Source organism: Podarcis vaucheri (assembly GCF_965113315.1).
Source record: "Podarcis vaucheri genome assembly, chromosome: 6".
In the NCBI taxonomy this organism is placed as follows: domain Eukaryota; kingdom Metazoa; phylum Chordata; class Lepidosauria; order Squamata; family Lacertidae; genus Podarcis; species Podarcis vaucheri.
The window spans coordinates 49,403,064-49,425,725 of NC_138764.1; the positions used below are offsets into that span (position 1 = coordinate 49,403,064).

The window sequence follows — 22,662 nt, forward strand, 5'->3', positions numbered from 1 at the left end:
CAGAAGCGGTATGCCGGCTCCCTTGGCCAATAAAGCGAGATGAGTGCTGCAAGCCCCGAGTCAGTCACGACTGAACCTTTGGGTCCCTTTACCTTTTTAATATTTGTTCCAACTCTCATCTCAACAGGGGCAGTTTTGTCTTATCTTAAATATACTGCAGTTTTGTAGACTGAAAATCACCAACTGAGGAACAGGCATAGAAACGGTATGCATAGAACTAGTGTAGGGAACCTTAGACCCACCTGATGTTGCTGGACTACACAACTCCCATAATCTCTACCTAGCATGGCCAATAGCCAGGGACAATGGGAGTTGTACTTCAGCAACATCTGGAGGACCAAAGGCTCCCCACACCTGATATTTTTAAAATGCCTTATTTCATGTTTGTTTTCATATTAGTTTTACTGCAACGTGCTCACATCTTTCTTCCAACAGTCCATATGTGCGCTTAGGAAAACAACTTGTGCTGAATTTAACTCCCACCTCCCCCTTAGCCAGGCATTTATGGACATCAAGTCTTCCTGGGACGGCTTTTGACAGAAGGAATCTAAATGAGAAGTGCTAGCAGAACTCCCTTTGCGCTTTGTCCTAATTGTTTTCATACTATCTTGCTCTGCTTTAAAGCAAAATCGTTCACAGAGTAACTTGTATAAACACACTCTGAATGTAAATATACACTTAAAAGACTTAATTCCCACTTACCGTCTGATGATATACTTTGGTTTTCTAGCCTCCCACTTTCTTTCAGTGTGTCATTGACTCCTCTGTTCTCCACTATAATGTTCAGAGCTTATCTGCTATTTGTTCTTAAATTCAGTGCTGCCTTGACCGCACACAGTATGTTACATTATAGTAGGAGACTTAATACCAAGATGAAGCTCTTTTGAACTGTGTTAAAACTTTTCAAGTACACGCAGTTGATCCGGATTGTTTTAATTTCTGTGGGGGAAAGCGTTCCAACACGGCTCATGCATGAGTGTAAAGGACTTCTGCAACTGGACTCTTATCTCCTACAGCACCATCTCCGCAGATTCTCCAGAACAGATTTTTTGGAGGTGTAGGTGGATGGAGACTAAGATTATGCCACCTTGTGAAATACTGAATTTCACCCAACATTTTTTGAAAAGGCCATTTCTCCCCTTAGAAGATTATAGTTCAATATCTCACAACATTCTTGTTTGTATCAGTCTGAAGGTGAGGCAGGGGAGTTGTCATTGGGTTTGGTTTTTTTTAAAAAAAAGACCAACTGGTGAGGATGAGGTAGTAACATTTTAGGGCAAGGTAAAGTACTGGAAAAGGAAGTAGGAAGGTTCAGGACATATTTAGGTAGATGGCTTGAAAGCATTGGTACCTGCAATTTACACTGATTTTCCTTACGCAATCACAGCTTTAGGCAGTTTATTATGCATATATGAATAGAAAGGGACTCTTACTTACTGGGCTCTGGAAGCCCTTGTAAGATTTTGCAGGGCCATCCAAAGGCTTTTCCTTTGCAGAAACAGCTTTTCAAGCTCTGCACCTTGCTTACAGGGTCCTGGGAATGTTGCACAAAGCCTCTGGTAGGCTGCAGAGAAATCTTGGACGCCAGAGGCTGCTCCTTGGATTGTTCTGATTTCATGCTATTTTTCCTTTGCATATGGACCCCTAGAACCTCAGTGTACATTATACAGCAGAACTGTTTTCATACCCACCCATAACAGTGCACAGAAAAAGGTCTACTTGCCCTTTCAGACCAATTAGGTATCATAATCCCATGGCATTATTGATGTAAAACGTAACCTATGCCACCACAGGCTCTTGCTGGTCTTGTTGGCCAAGTGCATCAAATGTTATTTCCTCCTCAATGTAAACTCACAGTTCTTAAAAGCCACTGCAGAATGCAATTCTTCAGAGCAGGGTAGGGATCCTGCCCCCCCACCTAGATGTTATCTGGCTACGACCCCATTACTGAAAATGCTGGCTGGGGCTGATGGACGGGCCACAGGTTCCTTACCCCTGCTTCGAAGTACATAGATGTGAAGGTGACTTGATGCTGGAGGATGGCAGGCAGCGCAAGCTTCAGCTTACAAACTAACTACATCTGGTCACCAGAGTTTCTTTGAAGCATACTAGCCAGTCCCTGTGATGAAGCCCACAAAGGTTTGTGCCATACACTCTTGGGAAGAGAATATCACAAAGACCTGGTCTCTTACCAGCTGAAATTACCTTCCAAGCTGCTTAAAGGTAAAGTAATTTCCTTTCCCGTTCCTCTTAACTCTCTGAACTGCAAACCGCCCTTTGCATCAACTGAGAACTTGACATTGAAGGGATATCCTGAAACACTCTTTGATAGTACTGAACAATTATGTGGTTAATGTATTCACTAATATTCAAAGAAATGGAAGTGATTCCCTCCATTATTTCATAATGCAGTTATGCCTATCCCCACTGTTGCACCCCTTCTGCAAAAGGCCTTTGAGTCACTTTTTGTAGCTTTGCACAAGCACGCTAGGTGACAGCACACCACTTTGCACTTGTGTCCGCGTCTCAGGCTTGTGCTTTAAAGCGAATACGAGGGCTCGCACAGTCCTGCGGTAGGGCGCGCTAATGAGACGGGATGAGAGATGAAAAGCTTCTCGCTCAATATTTTCCGCCAGCGGGTGACCAATCTGAAAACAGAAAGTAAGAAATGAGATCCTTACATTTAATAAGGAGACTAACTGTTTGAAATTGGAGGCTGGTTTCTTAATCAGCTCAAATTCAAGGAAATCCACTTCACATCACAAGTAAAACAGGAAGAGCAATTTAATTTCACTCCAGCAATTAAAGAACAAGGCAGTGTGGTCAGTCGCTTTCTTTGCCAGCCCAACAGGAAACTAATCTGCAGCCAACCTGGGGTATCAGGTTCAAGTGCAATTACGAACAGGGTAATACTGCCTCCGATAACATTCAGTGATACAAGACACTTTTGATAGCATTTCAAACTCAACTCCAAAACCAAAACCTGGATGTTTTAAATACTTGGCAGGGCCGACTGGCAGGGCTGTAAAGGGAAATGCAGACTCTGTGAGCAAGTGTAAGGAGGTGTAATTAAGAAAACAGAAAGGGATTTGCTAAATGTTAATTATGAAGTTATTGCTTCAACATGTGCCAAGCTATGTAATTTGGCACAGCTGAGACATCTAAATAAATTATATAGAAATAAATGAAAAGCGACTATTGCCTACCAAGAAAGGGTTTATTTCTCTTTTGGCCATTAGTGCTGAGGAATTCTGTATTTGGGGAGAATCCAGAATGTTCAATTGTTACTATCTTCAGGCTTATTTTCACCTCTGCTGTGGTATAACCACTTCCCACTCTTTGCTGAATCTTATATCTAAATTTTAGTACTCTGCTGAAATCACTGACCCTCCTCATCACCCATAAGATTATTGATCTTTGCAGGGTTGTGGATCTAAAACACACTGTCCAAAGCTCAGTGCTCCAATTATTTTGAATAGCTTCTAATGCTAACTCTTGCCTCTCATATTTTGCTCACAGCTCACCTCTGGTGGTTCATGAAAATGCATATGGCACTTCTTTGTGTGAGTAACAATGGCTCTTGTGGGGAAGATTCAAATAGTAGGACAGGGAGTTTTGATTATACTGGTGAATACACAGAACAGGACCTTCTCAGCGGTGGCTTCCCCATTCTTGCAATTAGATTCCATGTGAGATAAGGCTAGCCCCATCACTTGTTAACTTTAAATTGGCCTTAAAAACTTACTTTTAAAAACATGGCCTCTGGAGGCCATTTTTGTTTTACTGTATGTTGGCTAGTGTACATTGCATCGTACTGGATATTTAAGTGCTTAATGATTTTATTTTTGGATTTGCATTGCATACAGTTCTAAACTGCTTTGAGAAGCATTTTAGCCTGAAAAGCGGTCTAAAAGTCTAATAACTACATTTACTAGCCCTTGGGTTCCAATTAGAAAAGAATGGCATCGGCTGCCAATTAGCTTCCGGGCTAAGTGTGAGGTGCTGGTTCTAGTGTACAAAGTCCTATACAGCTTGGGATCAGGATACAATAGTCTCAACCCTTTATATATTCTACTGATCATTATGTCCTTCAGGAGAAGGACTGTTCCCATACTATATAGGAATCAGGCCTTTAATGTGGCAGCTCCTACTTACTGGAATCCTGCCCCGCTCCTACATCCCAGCAATTAAATACTGGACAGGCTCCATCTCCATTGTTTTATTATTTATTTAATAAATTGAAAGAATGATCTTATGCTTTGCCAGGGATCATAATGATTTAATCCAACACTGATGGGGGATGGCCAGAAGGGGTTCAACAGAAGAAGATACTCTGTGTTTTAAACTATAACCACCCTGGCCTTTGAAGTTCTCAGCATGAGTAGGGATGTCACATTCCCTCCCCCCCCCCCAAAAAATAGGCTCCTTTGCCCAACAGCCAACTTGCTAGTAGGCAGAAGCAAGTTCAGCAAGTATATTATTCCCCAACACTGTGGTGTCACTGGAAAAGACTGCAAATAGTTTGCATTATATATGAATCTTATACAGTGGTACCTCAGGTTACATACGCTTCAGGTTACATACGCTTCAGGTTACAGACTCCACTAACCCAGAAATAGTGGTTCAGGTTAAGAACTTTGCTTCAGGATAAGAACAGAAATTGGGCTCCGGTGGCGCAGCGGCAGCAGGAGGCCCCATTAGCTAAAGTGGTGCTTCAGGTTAAGAACAGCTTCAGGTTAAGAACGGACCTCTGGAACAAATTAAGTACTTAACCCGAGGTACCACTGTATTAGATAAGCATTTCCCATGAAGAACAGTTAAGTTGCTACCTTGCACACCTAGTTTCCCCATTTGTACATTGCAGCAAAAGGCAATTTACCAGCCCTTCAGCAGCAATGAATTTCAGAGTGACCCACACTCAATTAAAAATAAAAAAATTATATAATAATGATTAAAACTGAAATGATTGGTTAGCAGATGGATGCTATAAAGACAACTTGTTTCACAATTAGGCAGATGTAGGCAGTCACTAAGAGTAGTAGGGAGATAGTAGGGGTCGTTATTATTTCAACTGTCTGCTTGTTATGGCACTGAGGAGTTGCTAGGTTGTATTTCCTCCTAATCTTGCTTTGCATTGGTTAAAAAAGATTCTCATTCAGCAGCTATCTTAACATCTGCACAAATACAAGGTGAAGGAGAGTGACAGCAGTGACCAGCCAGATGCAACAAGAGTAACGGATGGAAAAAGAAGGTAGAGGCAGCATATCAATCAGGTGCAGGGAAGCTCTGGCTCTCCAGATGTTGCCGAACTACAACTCCCATCATCCTTGGCCATGCTTGCTAGAGCTGGTGCGAAATTTAGTTCAGCAACATCTGGCAGGCAAAAGGCTCTTCGTACCCAATATATATGTTTGCACGAGGTGGAAATAAAAGAGCCCTGAATATGCAGACCCAGCCTTTTGGCAAAAGTGGAGAAGCACATATATGAATAGTAATGAGCCAGGAAAACAATCCCAATTAAAACTGGCTTCTGGCTACTGACTGCTCCAGATCAGCAACATCAAGCATGTATCTGAAGAGTTACATACATGGCAGAGTTGAAGCTGAGCGCTCCAGCTTCAGGACCCAACATTAGCTCCTTAGCAGAAATGGTGCATGATTTTCTGGCCAGAGTTGACAAGGACTGTAAACACTGCTTCTAAATTTTGCACTGCAATTCCTGAGGGCCTTGACGTGCCATTTAAAGGATAATTAATGAATACATTAAAAGGATAATTATTATGGAGTTTAATATAGCAGGCAAACTGATCATTAAGGCTTAGAGAGAATTCTTGTTGTGTTCATTACTTAAGAATACCACAGGGATCTGATATTTACCACCACTTTGTACACTATTGACCCTCTCTGTAGGTTCTCACAATAAACTTTGATTTACAAACACTTAATTACGGATATAAAGTTTGCCTGAAATACAGAGCATCCAAAGGGCTTTAGCACAGATTTAGTGCATTAAAATATTGTGTGATCTCCAGTGTTGCACAAGCAGGCTTTTGCTCACACTATGGGACTTTGCTCCCCCCCCTTGCAGCTCCTTGAGGACCCCCAAAATTTGCTCCAGAGTCCCAATCCATGGGAACTGAAGGGGGGGAGGAGAAGGGAAAGCCAGTTCTGCTGCTGTGCTAATACCATGCGGTACTGTCCATTGAGATTAACAACCCATTTCCATGCTTTCCTTTCTTTGAATTATTGGAATGATATGTACATGCTGGCTATGCAAAAGCAAATGTTTTTTCTACTCCTCCTACCCGTCAGTTAGAGTCCAGGGTCATGCAGAGTCCATGGTCTTCTAACACATGACTCTGCTCAACTTTATAATCATAGTAAGATTATAGTAGTATATTATGATTATATAATCATATTAAGATTTCCTAGTTCCACCCCATACCTTCTGCAGTTAGGCAGGTAACAACTAGGGAGGGAGCTTTCTCAGTTGTAGTGCCCATACACAGAATGTCCCTCCCAGGTGCCAAATCTGATGTCTTTTCCAGCACCAAGTCAAGAGCTTTTCATTTGCCCAGGCCGTTCTGCAGGCCACGGAACTGAATTCCAACTGAAAATGTTTTCTAATTCTGCTGCTTCTATCGTTCTGCACACTTTTCTCATTTCTGCTGATTGTATACAGTGCCTTATTTTATTTGATCTTGTTCATAGGACCTTTGAGAGCTACTCTCAAGCTTTGCGAATTTGGGAAGGGTGTCAGTATTTTAAATAAGTTATTGTTGTTGCAGATCCTGTACACGAGCTTTTTTCTATACCCTCCTCATTACAAAGAATATATTTGGGGGGAAAGGACAGTGAAAATTCCTAACAATAGATTTCAGTCTTAGGATCAGACGGTACTTTTGCAGCCACCTACAGAAAGGTTTTCTCATTCTACAACACCAAAAGATGAATTTCCATGTAATTTCTCACAATGCTGCAAAAACCTTTTAAAAATTATTTATTTCTTTATTTAACTATTGCTTTCTTCCTTCCCCGCTGATTGAAGAGGTGAAGACAGATGGAACATTTTTAGAGCACTGGGGATGGGTTGGAAACACACCCATTGCATTCAATATAAAATCTACATTAGTTTTATTTCTAGGAAGAAAGATCCTGCTCTGTAAATTGAGGGTGTCTCAGTTTCATTGAGAAAAAGCCAGCTATAGATAGTGCTGACTAGATATCTCCTATGATGCTAATCAGCACACACAATCTCTGGCGCAGCTTTGAAACTTAAAAAAATTCAGGGGAAAAACATATAAGTGAACACACTTACGTATAGGGCTTAAAACCTTTTTTAAAAATCAGATAGTCTTGCTGGCACATGACATTCTGTACAATTCTATGCAGCAGAATTCCTGCATCAGCAAGGGGTTGGACTAGATGACCCTTGGAGTGCTTTCCACCACCATGATTCTCTGAGAAGAGCAAGAAATCTGCTGCACAGACTCATGGAGAGAATAATAACGTCTCCTCATATTTCAGCAGGCTGCCTGTCTTTAATACCATCTGATGACTGAAGGACACTGTTCCTGACAACCCTGAAATCACTGGATGAGATTATGTTTCAACTGTTTCAGAATATTTTTTGTTTTGTTTTGCTGTTGCAACGGGCTCCTTTGGGAGAAAGAGGCAAGGTGTAAATAAAATAACATGATGTCACATAAATAATAGTTAAATCACTATAGGCAAGGTTACACATTGTTCCCCTTATTTTAAAAAAAAAGTAAGTTGCAAATCATTCAGTTTGTTGTTATGTGTACAACATGCAAATTATAAATACAGACTCATATCCACTATAAAGTTCAACTAGAATTTAAACCTTATGCCTCTCATCATTAAGATCAGCACTTTTCCGTTTTGAATTCCTGGCATCTGTCCTAAATCCGTAACAGAACCACCCCAACTTTGTAAATAAAAATGCTTCTCATTCAAAGCCATTTTCAGAAAATGAGTAATAAAAAACACAGTACCTCCAGCTCTAGAGCTTCAGCAAGTAGCTTCCGTGCATTCTGCCTAAGCTTCTCTGTCCTGGGATTACTCCTCACTTCTATTGAGGGTCTATTTGAATGGTCTTTGATGAATGTTCGCCACTCAGTATACACTTCTTTGGCAAGAGCGGCCACATCCTGATCTGAATGCTTGCGCATCTTGTTCACTGTATGACCTTGCAGAAGATGAAAGCAACACAAGGTCTTAGCACACATTAATACATACTAGTATGAATGAAACTTCTATAAACTGAGGGCAAGCTTGGAAGCACCTGGAATCAGTAACATGGGTGAAAAAGACTTGCCATGAGATGGACTGGCATTTGGCTGCTTCGCCAGCAGTTTCCAGGCCAGTGTTATTTCCACCAAAGCCTGCTATTAAGCCCAGAGATTTAGCACAGCAGTTATGACAGCTGGAACATCTGTATACATCTTCACTTCTCTATACAAGTTCTTGACTAATTCATTGTATTTAAATATATTTAAAGCTGCCTTGGTAACTTTGGTTATTGCTAGAGGTATAATGACCAACTAAGAAGCTAACATAAGATCAGCGAGGGCAAAGAGTGGGGAAAGGTCTTTAACATGGACACTTAAAATGCCAGTCAGGTTTAAGTTCACATTATTTATATATATATATATATTCAACATGCCAAGCATTTTTAAAATAAACACAACAGATAGGTCTCAGTTTATTCAAATGAACCACATACATATTTCCAATGGAAACTTTAAAAAAGAATGTTACCTATTTTTGTTGAAAGTAAAACTTCTTTGGAGGGTATTTTCTTCTTTAATTCCATTAAGGCTTCAATTAGATTCTCCTTAGACTGAACTGAAAGCTCTAGCATAGATTTCCATCTTTTTATATCTTCTATAACCACAACTCTCTGCAAAGAACAATCATCATTAGGAGACAGAAAGAGGCACACATAACTTATTTCAGATAAATGTACTGTATTCTGTGTCAGCTAATATGATTGCTATTGACTTATGAATTATTAAATATGACAGGTAGACTAAGTGCAGGAAACCTAGGTAATCCAAACAGACGAATACTTGTTTCACAGTAAGTCCCTGATGTGAAGCAAATGAGAGAAAACTAGAAAGCAAAATAAACTCATTAGACTGCCATCTTCAATCCACTTACTATTCTGAAGTGAGTGTTTTAAGCAGGGTTTTTTAAAACAAAACAAAACATGAAAACACCTCATTGTATTGTCAACTACCAGCTCTTATTTTTCATCTCATCCCAATGTAAGGTCATCCCTGCACTTACCAAATATTTTTTTCAAGCCACAGCCCATCATCCAAATTCTTCATTTCAAATCTCAGTAGGCCAAACCCCTCAAGCAAATATAACCCCCCCCTCCTGACTTGGTCCACTGTAAGCTAACTTTTTGCTTCACTGATGCAGTGCTTTTTATTGTCAGCCTTTACATTGACTTCTTGCAGTTTCTTCACCACTTTGGACCCACTCCTTCTACCAGGGGAGGGGAACCTGTGGCCCTCTGGCACCTGCTGGACCCTTAACTCCCATCAGCCCTAGACAGCATGGCCAATAATCAAGAGATGATAGATGCTGTAGTCCAGCTCATCAAAGTAAAGTGCATCATCAAAGCAGTTTCACTGAAGCTTTTGAACTACCGCATTAGGACCTCTCTAGCAGGAACGGTTTGTAAACTGCATGCACAGTGTCAGATCCATCCCCACAGCACCCTCAAGCCTCTCCTGAAGGTGGGGGGGGGAGTCACCCTGCTGAATGTGGTGAGTTAAGGCATATAAGGCTAAAGGGAAAGGGAGAAGAAAGGGCAGGGAAGTCATCTTGCAACCAACCACTTCTGCCCACATTTCTCTGGATCAAACCCATACTATAAAAGATGCGTTTCTGACTACTTTAGGGAACCTTAATAGTTCACTGTGCAACATGTTAATTAATTATTTTGTTCCAACAACTGAGAAGGGACTAACCACACCCACCCAGACCCAAGTACTTATTGCCCTATAGGATTTTGTACCTACCTATCTCTCAAAATAACTTCTGCTTTGCTAGTATTTATTTATTTTGTATACTGCCCTTCATCTGAAGATCACAAGGTGGTTCACAACATCAAGAAATGAAAGGAGAACACAAAATAAAACAAAAACAAACCAATAATCCTCGTCCTTTGCTTGACTAAGTTTCGCCTTCCCTATTTGTACGCTCAGAAACACTGTCAATCTATCTGAAACAAAAGGACGGCCATAACATATTACAGTAGACATTTAATGAAATTAGAATAATTTGGGCATATCCAATATCTTACCTTCAGAGATTCTATAGTAGCTTGCTTGTAAATCTTTTCTCCGGGATCTTTTTCCTTAGGGTGTCCTTCAGTTCTGGGTTTTCGTATAACAAACTTATCCATAATACAGTCCTTAAAGAGACATAAGTCACTGAATGGAGCAAAAAGACAATTCTGTTTCAAAGGCCGGGTGCGCACGCACTGTACAATTATCTTCTTCAGTAGAACATCTGGGGTTGATACAGAACTTGCAGCTATAACGAACACAGCACAGTGCCCATTAATATGAAGAAAATGGTGATAGCAGGAAAGGAGTGGGGGAGGAAAGAGACTTTCATACTCTAACTGGCAGCTTGGAATAAAATCACAGCATCTGAGTTAATAATGTGTAACAACAGAAGACAGAGAAGAAAATTGGGTATCAGACCACAAGTACTCAAACCTCTCAGAAGCAACAATGGTTTGATGGAGACCAGGGGTTAATATCCTTCAAAGATGGGACTGTTTGGAGTCATGCCCTCTGTTTTGGATGTTATTCCTCAACTACAGATTTGAGAGGAACGCCTATTAGCACCCAGGGTAAGAGGGCGATCGGTTAGCTATTATTCTTTCCTATATTGCAAGCCGACCAGACAATAGAGAAAGGACGAAGAACATTCACAATGCAGGCTTGATGATCAAAGCGAGTTAAAAGGCAGGCAATGCTGTGAAACCCTGAGAAACATTATGTCCGAGAAGGATGGGGAGAGAGACCGCGGTCTGAATGGTGGTGGACTTGCGGTGGACTCACCTGGGAAGGAACAGCACTCGCCCAAGATGCTTCCCGGCTGCCTATTAGCTTCCGGTATTGCAGCTCCCATCCCGCCTCCAGCCTCCCCGAACTACATTTCCCAGCAGGTCTTGCGGCGCGCTCTCACGATGTCTCCTCTTCCAATCATGCGCCACTAAGTCATTCATGCAGGCAGCCTATTGTTTTTTTAAGGGCGATGGCTACTCAGAAGCACGTCCTGTTGAATTTAGTGGGGCTTACTCCCATGTAAGTAGAGTGGGGATTGCAGTTTAAGCAGCACAACACCCATCCTGGAGATGGAAGCTGCATGGTTCCTTAGAACCCCCCCCCCCAAGGGAGAGAGAAAGAGAGAGCGCCGTTCACAGGAAACTGGGGAAATCTAGGATTTTTAGCGTAGTTGTGGTTGGACAGCGATCATGTTCATACTGTTTCTAACGTAAAGCTTCTGTCGCGTGGAAAGTGTCCTAAAATTGCTCTAAAATCATCAATTCCAATTTGATTTTATTACCTCCAAACCAGAGGCAGGAAGGACCCAGACGGGTGTGGATTTGTGTTTAACGCCCCACCACCACCACCCATCAGCCCTCATATTGCAGGAAGCAATGTCGGCCTCAGTTCAGTTGCCTCCTCAGAGCCAAAATCCAGCGCGCTCATCTGCATTGAGAAGCCTCGCTCCCTTGAACGTTCACGCAGAAACCTTATGGCTTCCAAGTTTTAAAATCTTTTTATCATTATTTTTAACACCCCAAATTATCGAATTCTTCATATGAAACTAAGTTGCAAATAGTACGACATCCTCTCTTGGTTGCTTTCTCCAGTGAATGCACCGCGGAACAAATACTCTTGTACTAAAAACCGTGTGTATCCCCGCAACCCGCTTCCTTTATACGGGCAGCTCTCCCTTCTGCCTAGGGAGGGGGTGTGAACCGCACAAAGAAACCCGGAAGTCCGCATCCTCCGTCCAGTCTAACCCATTTAAGCCCGCAGAGCTGTTCGGCGGGTGCCGGAAACCGGAAGCGCGAAAGGGGCGGTTAACAAAAATAAACAACCGTCTGGCTGGGGGTTGGCGACTCAAGATGGCGGCGCTGCGGCCGAGCCGTTTGGGGCTGGGGTCTCTTCTCCTGCTGCTGCTGCTCGCTGTGGGCGACGAGGCGGCCCGGCCCGAATTAGAGCCCGTTCCGGAGTCCCTCTCCGAGTCTTTCGAGCCGGCGCTGGGGAACACCGCCCCTTGCCAGCGGACGTGCCAGAGCACCTACCCGCTCCATACTTACCCCAAGGTAACAAGCGGCGGGCGGGGGGGGGGGGCGCCCCACCTTCCCTACTGAAAGATTCCGCCACCCCCCAAGAACCACGTCACGATAGCAGCCAGTTAGTGGGACCTTCTCTACATTTCCCCCTTTTCATCCTGCCACCTGCATTTAAGCCCCGGGAGCTCCTGGTTTCTTAAATAAAAAAATTAGAATCTGACCCCAGAAGGGGCAGCCCCTGTGGCATCGCTGCTTATATTTAAGATCTCCCCACCACCACCCTCAGTGTAGGGATGTGACCATGGCTTGTTCTCCTTTTGCTATGCAGCCCTCGGGGCAACTGGCAGCCGGGGCTTAATATTCTTCCTGGCAAGGAGAGGGAATGGGAAGGAAGCCACACTCCCTGCGGCTGCTGCTGCTCCTCCTTTGGCCGGTGGATGGGGCCTGACTGGTTTTGCCAGTGCTGTGATGCCCTTCCTGGGGTTGCAACCGCCAAGTGGCTATGAGAGCGCGGACCCGTGGATGGATTTCTCACCTGGTAGTCTTTGACTGCCTGAGGTGGGGCCTCGCAGCTTGGCTGGGTGCAAGTGGGAGTCTCTCTACAGTTGCTGTCCGCTAAGTTCTGTGCGATCAGCTCTCCTCCACTTTCCTCTCCTCAGCTTGTTGGGCTGGCTAGTACACAAAGGAAGTGTGCAAAAATAAATCCTTCACGTGTACCAAAATGCAAAGTGGCATGATTTATTGTTGTTACCTGTTAGCTGCATTCCTCATAGAAGTGGCCCGAAGAGACTCACAAAATGCTAGCATAGGTCTCAGCTGTCACCTGCACAGCTACAGCATATCTGCAAAAGGCTGTCAACTTTAAGGAAAAGGAAAACTGCTAAGAAAAGGTATCTGAAACTGCCTTCAGATTCTGGTTTCTATGCAAGCACTTTTGTCAGCTGGTCTGAAGGCCAAATAATGGTTGGGCTAATGATTTTCAGATTGATTGACATATGGAAACGGAAACTTTTCTATGTTTCCCCATGAGATACTAAGGCTGCAATTTTAGGTGCATTACCTGAAATTAAACTCTAGCTAATTCAATGGAATCTGCTTTTCAATAGGCATGCATGGGATTGCACTCTTATTTCTCAGCAAACTGCAAAGTAAATTGTATTGTGTCTATATCATCTACAGGATTTGATCTCTACATTTTTATTACAAAAATATAGTTGTCATTATAGCCCACTTTCCAGCCTATATAACTCCCCCAGTTCCACATCTAGAACCAAAATAGTGACACTTTGCTGATTTTTATACTACTGTAAATTCACTAAGAGTGTTTGTTCAGTATCTGTCCTGATATCTTTCCTAACTCTCTTCTTCCCAGTGCACACATGGAGCTGAGAAAATTATTATTTAATTTCACCCACCCAGCCCAGTATTTGTGTAGCTTCTTGTAGCTACCTGCTCCTTACCAAACAAGATAATAGGTTTCTCCTCAATGTTAGATCTTTACCTGTCATGATGATTATGCCAAGCTGTTAACATAATGACACATCAGACCAGGGCTTCTCAGCAAACATGCTCCTTCATATCTCTGCCAAAATTCCTCCTTTCACATCCATATTATTGTTAGCTACTGTATGTCTTCCATGCCGTTGTTTGTTCACCATTGCACCCATCAGTGTAATCAATACTGCTTTAAGACATTGACACTGTTACTTTCCTTGATAGATACCTATGGCACTGTTACTACACAGGAAATACATAGTTACACAATACATTGTCATTTGATTGTTGAACCGCATAAGAATTACCATTTTGGAGCATGTGTGTTACACCTGCTTTCAGGATCCTGATTAAGATTGAAATTTTCATAATAGATAAATATCTAGCTTATAGGAGAAGGGGTCCATATGTTGACTGGGGAGAAAGGTAAAGGAACCCCTGACCGTTAGGTCCAGTTGCGCGCTTATCTCACTCTATAGGCCGAGGGAGCCAGCATTTGTCTGCAAACAGCTTCCGGGTCATGTGGCCAGCATGACTAAACCACTTCTGGCGAACCAGAGCAGTGCACGGAAACACCGTTTACCTTCCCACCGGAGCGATACCTATTTATCTACTTGCACTTGATGTGCTTTTGAACTGCTAGGTGGGCAGGAGCTGGGACCGAACAATGGGAGCTCACCCCATCGTGGGGATTCGAACTGCCAACCTTCTGATCGGCAAACCCTAGGCTCTGTGGTTTAGACCACAGCGCCACCCGCGTCCCTAGACTGGGGAGAAAGGATACATCAAATACAGTTTGGTCAAAAGCAGTGCCACCCATCCCTAACTCGGGACAGCCACTCCAGAAGGATATCATGGTCAGTGGTATCAAAAACTGCTGAGAGGTTGAGGAGAATTAACCAGGACCTATTTCCTCTGTCTCTCTCCCAACAGAGGTCCTCATACAGGGCAATCAAAGCAGTTTCTGTGCCAAAACAGAGCCTAAACCCTGATTGAAATGGATCTAGAAAATAAATTTCCATCAAGGGCACCTGGATCTGGTCCACCCACTCAAGATAGTTTATATTTGTGCAGCTTGTTCCAAAGTAAACTAAATAATAATATTTTATTCAACATCTTGGTTTCATATTTGTATAAGGTGTTTTTTTAAGGCTCAGATACAAGACTTGTATTAAAGCCTACTTTTACTAACCTCAGTAGTCTGCTGAAGTCTCAGTGAAAAATCTTGGCTCACTCTTGTAGCTCTGTGAAATAATAAAAGCAAAAGATTTTTGAAGTTAAATTGTGCAGCACATTGTGTATGTCTTTGTGGTATGAGTAGGGTTAGAGTAGGACGATTATGAAAGAGTGATACTGACCTCTTAGGTTTTCATTACCAGGAAGAAGAGCTCTATGCATGTCAAAGGGGCTGCAGACTCTTCTCCATTTGTCAGTTTGTGGATGATGGGATTGATTTGAATCGGACCAAGTTGGAATGTGACTCTGGTAAGATAAGCTAGCCTCTTTTTCAGCTTGTAATATATGGGTGGTCACCACTTTTCTTCCCACTCAGAGTAGGCTTATTGAACTATATTGACCAGTAACTTTATTTCAGTCAGTCTACCCAAAGTGTGACTTAGTTGGATATCTCCCTAGGAGAAGAATTAACACCTTGATGTTAATTGATTAACATCAAGAGAGTTCAGCAAGGAGGAAGCTTCCAAAATCATGCCACAAAATAAGTGTCCACATAAGGGCATGAAATCTGATTTATTACAAAGTCAAAAAAGTAAATTTGGCTTAACGTCAACATGTGTCAGCCACAGATACCCTGTCATCAGGGAAATCTAAAACAAAATATTAAGCCTTAAAGCATGCACCTTGTCACATTTTGTTATCATAAAGTATGTCTTTGCAAGCTTAAAAATAACATGAGAAATTAAAATAAACAAAAGTTTGCAACGTAAGAGAATGTTGTGATATAAAATATAATAATAGTGTTGATACTTTAAGATTTTTGTAATTGTAGCTTCTTCTTTGAAAGAGAATTTTTCTGAAACAAAGAGGAGTTTTCTGAGATGAAAGAAAGTGTAATTAAGAAGTTTTCAGTCACAAAGTTGCTTGCAGCTGGGATGGGAATCTCTCAGTCCCAAAGCTATTTGCAGTTTTGTTGAGACAGTATGGGTCTTGCTTCTACCGTATGAGATAGATTGAGCCTGTCATGGAAGAGAAAGTTCTGTTTCCGTGCTGAATTGGACTTTAAATGTAAACATGCATGAATAATAATCTTGTAAGCTTTGATTGGAAGTAGATCCATTGATTTGAGTAGTGCTCACTTCAAGTAAGCGCACATAGCATTGCAGCCCTAATTGGCTTGCTGAGTATACAGTTCTGGGAAGAGTTTGTTTTCCCTCTGCAGTTTCTCTGTATACAATTGTTATTTTCACTCTGCGGTGCTATTATTTTGCCTGTCTCCTATCTAAAATGTTGGAACTGGAGCCTTTTAGAAGTTGCATCCTGACAGAGTTGGCAAAACTGAAAGCTAAGCATATAGCTCAGGGGACATACTGAAAGTGAGTGGGTATTCTGGTTTTACCCTGCCCCTCTTTGGTATTTCTGTCACTTGGGGAGGGTGTGTGGGTGTTTTTACAGATCCTGAATGCTGAAGTGTAGTTCAATTTTGCCTCTCTCTTATCTCACCACTGACATAATTTGATTGGAAAGATGAGCGTCAGGAAGGGAAGTCCAACATTAGCAGCAATATGTGTGGTGTTGCACCCTAATATTCAAGTGTGCTTTAGCTGCTTATGTGGAAGGTGTGACCATTTAAACTGAAAGAATGTGTCTTTTACAGCATGTTCTGAGGCATATACCTCTCAGTCAGATGAACAATATGCCTGCCGTCTTGGATGCCAGAATCAATTACCATATGCTGAACTGAGACGAGACCATGTAAGTATTTATATTAAAGTGAGTGAATACATTTTCACTGCTTGTATTCCCATTCTTCAACTATTTTAAAAGTAAATTGTGGAGAGAGGCTCTGTGACATGTTTGAAATTGTTGCTTTTATATTAATATGTGAATCACCATTTATTTGCAGCTCATGTCCTTAATGCCAAGAATGCACCTTCTATTCCCCCTTACACTTGTGAGATCATTCTGGAGTGATATGATGGAAACAGCCCATAGCTTCATCACCTCCTCATGGACTTTCTACCTTCAAGCTGATGATGGCAAAATAGTAATATTCCAGGTACTTGCTAACCTGTTCTTACCTGTTCTGACATAATAAGGGAGGGTGTTTTTGTTATTCTGTTTTAGATCAAATAACTCCATGTTGAATGTCTGGGAGTGTTTTGTTTTATTGAGTTTGCTCTGCTTAAAAATGGTAAAAATATAATGTGTCTATTTAAATTACAGTTTGTGTCATTATGTAGGTAAATATGTTAGGTATGTTTCACTAATTTGAAGGTTTTGTTATTATTTCAGTCAAAGCCAGAAGTTCAGTTCATTGAAAGTCCTGGTCGGGAAACACAGGATTTAAAAGAACCATCATTTCGCAAAGCATCTTGTAAGTTGTTTTAGGGAACTTCAAGGAATATAATATGGTTTGCCAAACAGTAAGGATGTACTGTCAGTGTCTAACCAATAATTTGTATCCATGATTAGATAACTGTGGAAGCCAGTAGCTTATTTTTTAAGATGCTTACTGTTTGGAATTTGCTTGATGACACAATCTTTGTCTGATGTTTAAACATGGCAACTGAAACAGTTGCTTCATTGGCTCTGGTTCAGCAAGACACTGCGTATTGCAAATGTAAGAAACAAACCCACAAGATATTTTTTAGCTGTTCGCTTTTTCCTAGGACTTCCTTCCAGTTAAAAAAAAGGGCACTGCTCAGTCTTAACATTTATTTAAAGAGCTTGCTGTGTCTAGCAGGAGGATTTACCGAAAGGAAAAGGGGTTGGGTAGACATTCATAGCGTACAGAGAGATTGGACACTTGAGCATATGTGTATTGGATTCTGTGATAAAATTAAACAAAAATGTACTATGATTTTCAGTAGATCTGCAGCCAGGAGGTCCACAGACACACAAGGGATTCTTCGACGAAGATGAAAGTGATAACTTCTTCAAATGTGTTTCAATGTATGTACATTTTAGCATATGAAGTAATTGCTTAAGGGAGAGACATGTTTCATTCCCTAATCACATGTAGTTCAACTACCAAAACAATCATGTGAAATGTTTTCACAAAACATTTTCTTAAAATTAACATTCTGACCATTTATGCTGTATCTAATTGAATGCTCTCTAAAAACAAGAAATGCCCATAGTGGCACAACTTTTACTACAAACATTGCTGTCATGCTGCTTGCATTGAACATTGTTTCCAAACTGAGACCATTCTTTAATATTACTATGTTAGGTCTATTTATAAGTAAAACAAAGTTCTGAGCAAAGCTGTGGGCTCACATAATACTGAGGGTCAGTTTGAGTATGAAAGGTGCTAAAGTAGTTATGCTTTTAGGCTTGTGGCAGTGATTGTTAACAGCTTTGGATCTTAAACCAACTTCGAAAGGTCTTTAGTTCTTCTGAACCTAGTAACCGTAGTTCCTGGTTCGGATGAAATTGAAAACTGGTTAATTGAAAAAGATTTCTGTATTTCATTCAGGCACACCATGAAAGGAAATCACTGTATTTCACAGGCATACTGTCTGTACATATCTCGGCTTATTAAGCTGAGACATGATCATGTGATCATTTTCACTGAAGGTAAATGGTAATGGAGAACAATAACCTCATATTAGATCCTGAAAGCTCAAAGACAGTAGCTTTTGCTTATTTTCTGGGACCAGATAGGTACAGTAGTTGACTGTGATGGCATCTAAGTCTGCCTATTTTGGATTGTGTGTGTGTAGAAACAATATTTAGGGGGGATACAATTTTCAGTATACCTCAAGCTTGTCTTTATGGCTCATCTGTTTTCTTATATTCCAGAAATTCTGGCTGGATACTGACAACCACACTTGTCCTTTCTGTACTGGTGTTGCTCTGGATATGTTGTGCAACTGTTACTACTGCTGTGGAGCAATATGTTCCATCTGAGGTAACTTAATTCCTAATCTTTCCAGCATCCTACCACGTTATATTCTGTGATATCAGAATGCTTTGGGTTTGATTAGAGCCCTTTTGTGCAGAAGAGAGTATCTAATGATTCTCTTGTTAATGAAACAGGATTGTGAACATATATATTGATTATATATTGTAAGAGGTCTCACTTGCTTGTAGCTAACCTCCAATGAAATTGCCAACTTAATCAGCTGATGTGATCACTGGGGCAAATACAGTATGGAATATGTAAACTGGTAGTGACAGTTCATGCTAGCTTTTTCAGGGAAACAAAAGATAACAAGGGTGGTTTCATGGGATGAGTTTTGACATCTCCCAGCAGAAGCAAAGCATGCACGTGATTTTTGCTTAGCAATATGACATTCTCTAGATTTGGTGGGCATTTCTGTGAGGTTGCAGTACTGAAGCCATTTCAGTTCATAAAAGTTATAGTACAGTTAGGCCAGAATGCAAAAAAAGGGGGAGGCATTTCTGGTAGCAAATATGCCTGAAAATGTTAATGTAAATAAAATACCATTGTAGAAGTCATATTGATAGCCATTCATATATTATGTAACATACAAAATGCTATGCAAGATTAGATCAAGATCTATCATCGAGTAGTTTTGTGGAGCCATATGCAGCCATTTTAAAAAGTGGTGCTCAGCTAAAGGGCTAATTATGTTTCAGATGTAATGTCCAAAATCTTTATTAAAATTTGAAGTCTTCCATTGCTACTTCCTACTGATGCACAATTTAATTGTGCCTTTTCTGTGCCAGTGTCTCAAAGCCTTGATAATTTCACTCATAAAGACTTGTTTAATATCTTCTACTCCTCACCCTTACCCCCCCCCCAACCCTGTGTTTCTGGAGAGTGAACTAAAAGTGCTGTTTAACCCTGTTTAACAGTATAATCCTAAACATGTTTACTTGAATGTAAGTCCCACTGACTTCCGTAGGAGTTATTCTCCAGTAAGTGTGCATAAGATTTTAGTCATGATATCCATGCACCAAGATGTACTGGAATAAAACTTACTGTGTGAAATGATTTCCATCTAATATCATTTTGTTGTTGTTGTTGTTATTTTAGAAGCTGAGTATCTATGGGGATTTGGAATACATGAATGAACAAAAACTGAATCGATACCCAACTTCTGCTCTCATTGTGGTTAAATGCAAGGCTGATGAAGAAGAAGCTGGACCTCTACCTACGAAAGTTAACTTGACTCAGTCAGCAATATAGATTTAAAAAAAGAAATTCATTATCTTATTCTAAGACTTCTGTTAACTTTGGTGACTTTTTCCAATGAAGAGGCTTTTGCAGGGGTAGTCAAAATTCAGATTCAAATAAAGTTACATAATTGATTACTGTTCTACTGTCATGGAATTCAATCTCATTTTCCACCAGTAAAGGAAATTGTGTTGAGCAAATGGGGTTTGTAGAGAATTTACATTTATTTGCATCTTTTTTTTTTTTTTTTTTGCTTACCAAAAATCATAACTATTGTCTATACATTAAGGTTGTGGTATTTTCAAATTATGAACATCTGTTGGTATCAGAGTGTGTATTTGGAATCTTGTTTCTAATAGTGTAAGGATTTTTTTGTGGTCAAAGATGCCTTTTAAGTTGTCTTCTCAGCTGTGGATAAATGAAACTAACATGTAGAATTGCTTAGAAATCCTTATTGCTTCAAATGGCTCATTTTCCACAATAAGAGTACATTTTTGTTGACCTTTGTGCCAGTTTCTGGCACTGAAGTACTGTGGGTCAAAAATAAAACTTTAATGTATAGAGGAATCTATTATGGTGTCACTTCTGTATCCTAAAACAAATAAGCTTCCCTGGCTTTCATTTGCTACACTTGTCGGCTCAGAGAAATGGCTAATTTAAACAACAACAACCTTTCCCTAAAAAACAGGCAACATTGGGGGCAGACAAAAAAATTTATTGGACATTGGTATATTTGACATTGACTTGTTCACAATAAGTCTCTTGACTCTCACACTCCTTCACACACCAGTTGAAATTGATAAATGCTACTTTCAATTTTAAACTAGCCACACTTCCCTCTTATGCAGATGCCAGCCAAGATCTGAAACCATGGTTTGATCCTGGCTTGTGTTCGCTATACAGAGCTGCTGTTAGGATCTGTTAGTTCAAAATTGAAATAAAAAGTTTTCAATTTCTTCCTCTGGGGCACAAAGCAGGGAAGATACTCACAAGCCCAAGGATGTTGAAACTCATGCTTGGAATAGATAATCATGGTTTCCCACTATGCATAAACCCAGACACAGTTTACACTTAACCCTATCTGGGACATGGCCAGCTTTTAAAAACCTAATGAATAAGAATAAATCGTTATGTTGAGGCTTGTGACCAAACAAACGTCTAATACAGTTTTATAAATCAGTACTTTCCAGGGGAGTTTGCAAGTTCTAATTTATTCTTAATATAATTCAAAATGTGTTGAATTGGGAATTTTATTTCAGTATTTTTTTACAAGTGCTCTAAAAATCTTTAATGTTTTAAATTTTATTTAACCCTTGCTAATTGGTAAAAAATGTTCTGAAAAATAATAAGCATCTTTATTCGGTTTACTGAAGTGTCCATGCTTCAAATGACGAACAACAGAAGAGGCAACTATTGTAAACTCTACAGTGAAGTAACAAGCCAATAAAATTGGTATGCCATTCTCTATAAATATCACTATTGACAGCATCTCTGCATAATTATAAAGTTGATGATTCTCTAATACAGTGGTGTTAGAAAACGAGGTTTTCTGTCTAAAAGTTGATCAATGGGAGCCTAATAGAATAACTTACAAGGCAATCATTAAGCAAGTTATATCACTGTGGTTTCATCTAGTCAATACAAATTCTGAAGTTTAAAACTTGCCCTATTTCTTAAAGCGAGAAACCATGGACACTCCTTTATCTGTGAAATAGTTACTTTCAAGCAACTTTTGCAGCTTAGTTGCTGTTTGTGTTGTACGATAACTTCTGCAATATCAGTTGTCTTGATTTTTCACTTGCTGTGCTAAAATACTGTTGTATTATGCACCAATTATTTCAATTACATTTGCTTTAACTTATACATTTGTTTTTCATTTGGAGTCTTGTTTTTGGAGATGCCTTTGCAAAATAATCCAGACTATATACAGTAAAGGTTAAATGGACTGAAATGTAGTACCCTTTCTTTGAAGGTTCAGTATTGTTGAACTAAGGATTGCTAAGGATTGCCATATTGCTATGATGTTACTGGATTCTTCTCTCACTGTGACAACTTGAGCTGAAATCTGTTTAAAGGTCTACAATAAATCAATGGCTAAAAGAACTAGTTCTACTTAATTTACTACTATTTTTAGGAGGAGAAGTCAGTGGTCCCCTATTAGCAACCGTGTCAGTCTACCAAACTTCAGTTGTGGTTGGTGCGAAAAGCAACACTGAAAGCTCTCTTCCGGTGATTCAGATCAGCCAGTTGAAAAATACTTGTCCATTAAATATAAAACATTGATCTTGTTTCATACTTCATTTCACAGGACTGAACTGTTCTGCTCTAGCTTTGGAGATCAGTAAAATCCATTGTGTTCAGTAACAAAGATAATTGATGTCTTAATAGTGCTTAAACATTGTTGTGCCTAATAAGTCTACAAAAGCCTATATTATGAACACGCCTCAAAATTAACGGTGGCTGAACTGAATATTGGGCTACCCGATCA

The 22,662-nt window shown here is 40.5% G+C and overlaps 2 protein-coding genes and 1 long non-coding RNA gene across 6 annotated transcripts; 1 reads left to right on the plus strand and 2 right to left on the minus strand.

The window, feature by feature from the left end:
• Positions 1 to 364: 364 nt before the first annotated feature.
• LOC309534930 lies at positions 365 to 2,016 on the minus strand. The gene is made up of 2 exons (XR_014220921.1): positions 847 to 2,016; positions 365 to 806 (listed from the first exon to the last, which is right to left on the minus strand). It is a non-coding gene; the product is annotated as an uncharacterized lncRNA (long non-coding RNA).
• Positions 2,017 to 2,309: 293 nt separating this feature from the next.
• Positions 2,310 to 11,637, minus strand: TCEANC2 (transcription elongation factor A N-terminal and central domain containing 2). 3 transcript variants are annotated; one of them, XM_082227510.1, is made up of 5 exons: positions 11,617 to 11,637; positions 10,340 to 10,450; positions 8,782 to 8,923; positions 8,016 to 8,209; positions 2,310 to 2,648 (listed from the first exon to the last, which is right to left on the minus strand). In XM_082227510.1, the coding sequence occupies exons 2-5, from the start codon at positions 10,439 to 10,441 to the stop codon at positions 2,460 to 2,462; spliced, it is 627 nt and encodes a 208-aa protein (XP_082083636.1). In that variant the 5' UTR covers positions 10,442 to 10,450; positions 11,617 to 11,637; the 3' UTR covers positions 2,310 to 2,459. The 3 variants fall into 3 exon arrangements, with proteins under 3 accessions (XP_082083636.1, XP_082083638.1, XP_082083637.1); XM_082227512.1 differs by lacking the exon at positions 11,617 to 11,637 and adding an exon at positions 11,109 to 11,579 and having other exon boundaries at positions 10,340 to 10,469; XM_082227511.1 differs by lacking the exon at positions 11,617 to 11,637 and adding an exon at positions 11,109 to 11,578.
• A 500-nt stretch (positions 11,638 to 12,137) lies between these two features.
• On the plus strand, positions 12,138 to 22,277 carry TMEM59 (transmembrane protein 59). 2 transcript variants are annotated; one of them, XM_082227509.1, is made up of 8 exons: positions 12,138 to 12,385; positions 15,229 to 15,334; positions 16,683 to 16,780; positions 16,932 to 17,084; positions 17,321 to 17,402; positions 17,899 to 17,980; positions 18,833 to 18,941; positions 20,034 to 22,277. In XM_082227509.1, exons 1-8 carry the CDS (start codon positions 12,185 to 12,187, stop codon positions 20,184 to 20,186), a joined length of 984 nt encoding a protein of 327 aa, XP_082083635.1. In that variant the 5' UTR covers positions 12,138 to 12,184; the 3' UTR covers positions 20,187 to 22,277. The 2 variants fall into 2 exon arrangements, with proteins under 2 accessions (XP_082083635.1, XP_082083634.1); XM_082227508.1 differs by having other exon boundaries at positions 12,139 to 12,385; positions 17,896 to 17,980.
• The last annotated feature ends 385 nt before the right edge of the window (positions 22,278 to 22,662 follow it).